Source organism: Lathyrus oleraceus, chromosome 1, assembly GCF_024323335.1.
Source record: "Lathyrus oleraceus cultivar Zhongwan6 chromosome 1, CAAS_Psat_ZW6_1.0, whole genome shotgun sequence".
Taxonomy (NCBI): domain Eukaryota; kingdom Viridiplantae; phylum Streptophyta; class Magnoliopsida; order Fabales; family Fabaceae; genus Lathyrus; species Lathyrus oleraceus.
This window is the reverse complement of record NC_066579.1, coordinates 325,862,235-325,864,398: the sequence shown is the minus strand read 5'-3', so window position 1 is coordinate 325,864,398 and position 2,164 is coordinate 325,862,235. Positions and strand designations below refer to the sequence as shown.

The 2,164-nt window shown below is 32.6% G+C and overlaps 1 protein-coding gene across 1 annotated transcript; it reads right to left on the bottom strand.

The window, feature by feature from the left end:
- Positions 1 to 324: 324 nt before the first annotated feature.
- Positions 325 to 1,435, bottom strand: LOC127105021 (uncharacterized). The gene is made up of 2 exons (XM_051042189.1): positions 766 to 1,435; positions 325 to 659 (listed from the first exon to the last, which is right to left on the bottom strand). The coding sequence occupies exons 1-2, from the start codon at positions 1,433 to 1,435 to the stop codon at positions 325 to 327; spliced, it is 1,005 nt and encodes a 334-aa protein (XP_050898146.1).
- Between the last annotated feature and the right edge of the window lie 729 nt (positions 1,436 to 2,164).

Sequence of the window (2,164 nt, the reverse complement as noted above, 5' to 3'; positions counted from 1 at the left end):
ATATATATATATATGCGTTAGAAATATTTTTAAAGCATTATAAAACAAACACATAAAAAAAATTACATCTTCTTAAAGACTCATTCTAGTTTTTTTATAGTCATCAAACATAAAAATAAAACTACATCTTTTTTAAGTCTCATTCTAATTTTTCTAAAGCCATCAAACATAAAAATAAAATTATTGTCGTTGCCGGTCCATGTTTCTTGGCAATTGGTCTCTGATAGTGTTTCTTTTTTCTTCAATATATCTAACATCAGCTTGAGTTAGAGCTTGCCATTCACCATGAGTAGGTACACCATTTCCATCTCCTTCATGGAAATCTTACTCATTGTCTTGTAAACCATTGATGTTCTCTAAACTTTCAAGAATATCCAAGTCACTTGAGTCTGTTCTTCTTAAAAAGTTATGAAGTGGAAAACAAGCCCAAATAATAGCCATTTGAGTTTGAAGCTTGAAATTAGGCATTTCTTGTAATACTTTCCATCTTGCTTTTACCACGCCAAAAGTTCTTTCAATCACACTTCTCAAACTAGAATGATAATAATTAAAAATTTCATTTCTTGATCTGAATCCTGGAGCAAGTCTAAAATGTGTAAGATGATACCTTGCATTCTTGTATGGTGCCAAGAAACCTTTAAGTGACGGGTATTCTGAATCTACAAGATAGTATTTACATGTATATATATATAAACAAAATATATCAGATAAGAATATAAAAATATTAATTATACTAATAAAATATTTGAAGTACCAAAAAGTAACCTTCTGTGGGATAAGGAAATCGTAAATTGGGTTTACGAAGAGTATCCATAAGAATCTTTGCATCATGAACAGATCCTTCCCATCCACACAATGCAAAAGTAAAGGACATATTGAAGTCACACACAGCCATCACATTAGTACTTGTATGTCCTTTCCTATTGAAAAACGGTTTTTGTTTCTCTGTTGGGACATGTATTTTAATATGTGTGCCATTTATTGCTCCTATACAGTCTTTGAAGTAAGGCCTATATCGATTATCATCTCTGATATATTGAGAAGAGTCAACAAGATCAACATGTTTTATGACTTTTTTCCCCGACTTGCATATAGCTTCTAAAACTTTGTTGAAATGTTTATGAATGGTCTCACTAGAATGTTGAAATCGCTCTTGGGCATTTCTATATGAGGAAGGTTGCCCTATCATATATAAGAATATCCCAACACTTTCCTCAACTCCAATGTGTTTAGTAGGTGTCAACCCACAATTATTAGTTAACTCGCATACCAAATTCTGAAAGACTTGTTTCCTCATTCGAAGTTGCTCAAGAAACCTGTTATCATTTCCTGTTATCAACTCTATAAACCATAGTTGGCCGGAGAGAATTGACGTAGTTTTCTTTTCTTTGACAATGTATTTCAAAACATGGTTTGCAACCATAAAAGCAACCATCACCGTTGCAATATGATATTGACTTCTATTAACCTGTTAGACTTCAATATCTATTTCAGATGTATTGCCACTCTCATATGAACTATCATCTGAACTCTCACCCAAACACTTATTTGAATTGTCACCCATCCTGTTACACAAAAATGTAAAATTATAAATGTTTGGATAGTTAAAGATCATGACACCTTAAATCCTTAAAGCAAGAAAGTAAGAACACAAGAATGACATTTAAGAATCCAAAATCACATATTCTAACAAGTCAATAATGAAATTTCCATTTGGTATCAAAACAACAAAGTAATTATGAAAAATATCATATTAGATCAAACTGTTAATGGTTTTTTTCTAAGAATCATGCAATCCTATCAACGATCACATGGATATTTTTTTTCGGGACATGTGTCTATTCAATCAAGAGCCATATCAGCAGTGGAGATATTCATTAAGTAAGAAAATGTTGTCCTATTTACTTTATTGGCAAGGATTCTAACAGCCTTAAAGTGTAAATGTGATCCTTTTACCAAGGATGGGATTTCATCCAACATTTTGAAACATTTAGCATAACTAATGTTATCTTCTGGGAGTCCTTGTTGGCTTGGCCCAAACCCATCGAGTATACGATCAAGAGATCGTTGAAGTTTCTCTGTTGCCCCGATTTTCTCTCCTTTCCCTAAAACCTTTCTCTTTTTGGAAGAACTTGGTGTTGGGTTGGGTTGTACTTCATTGCCA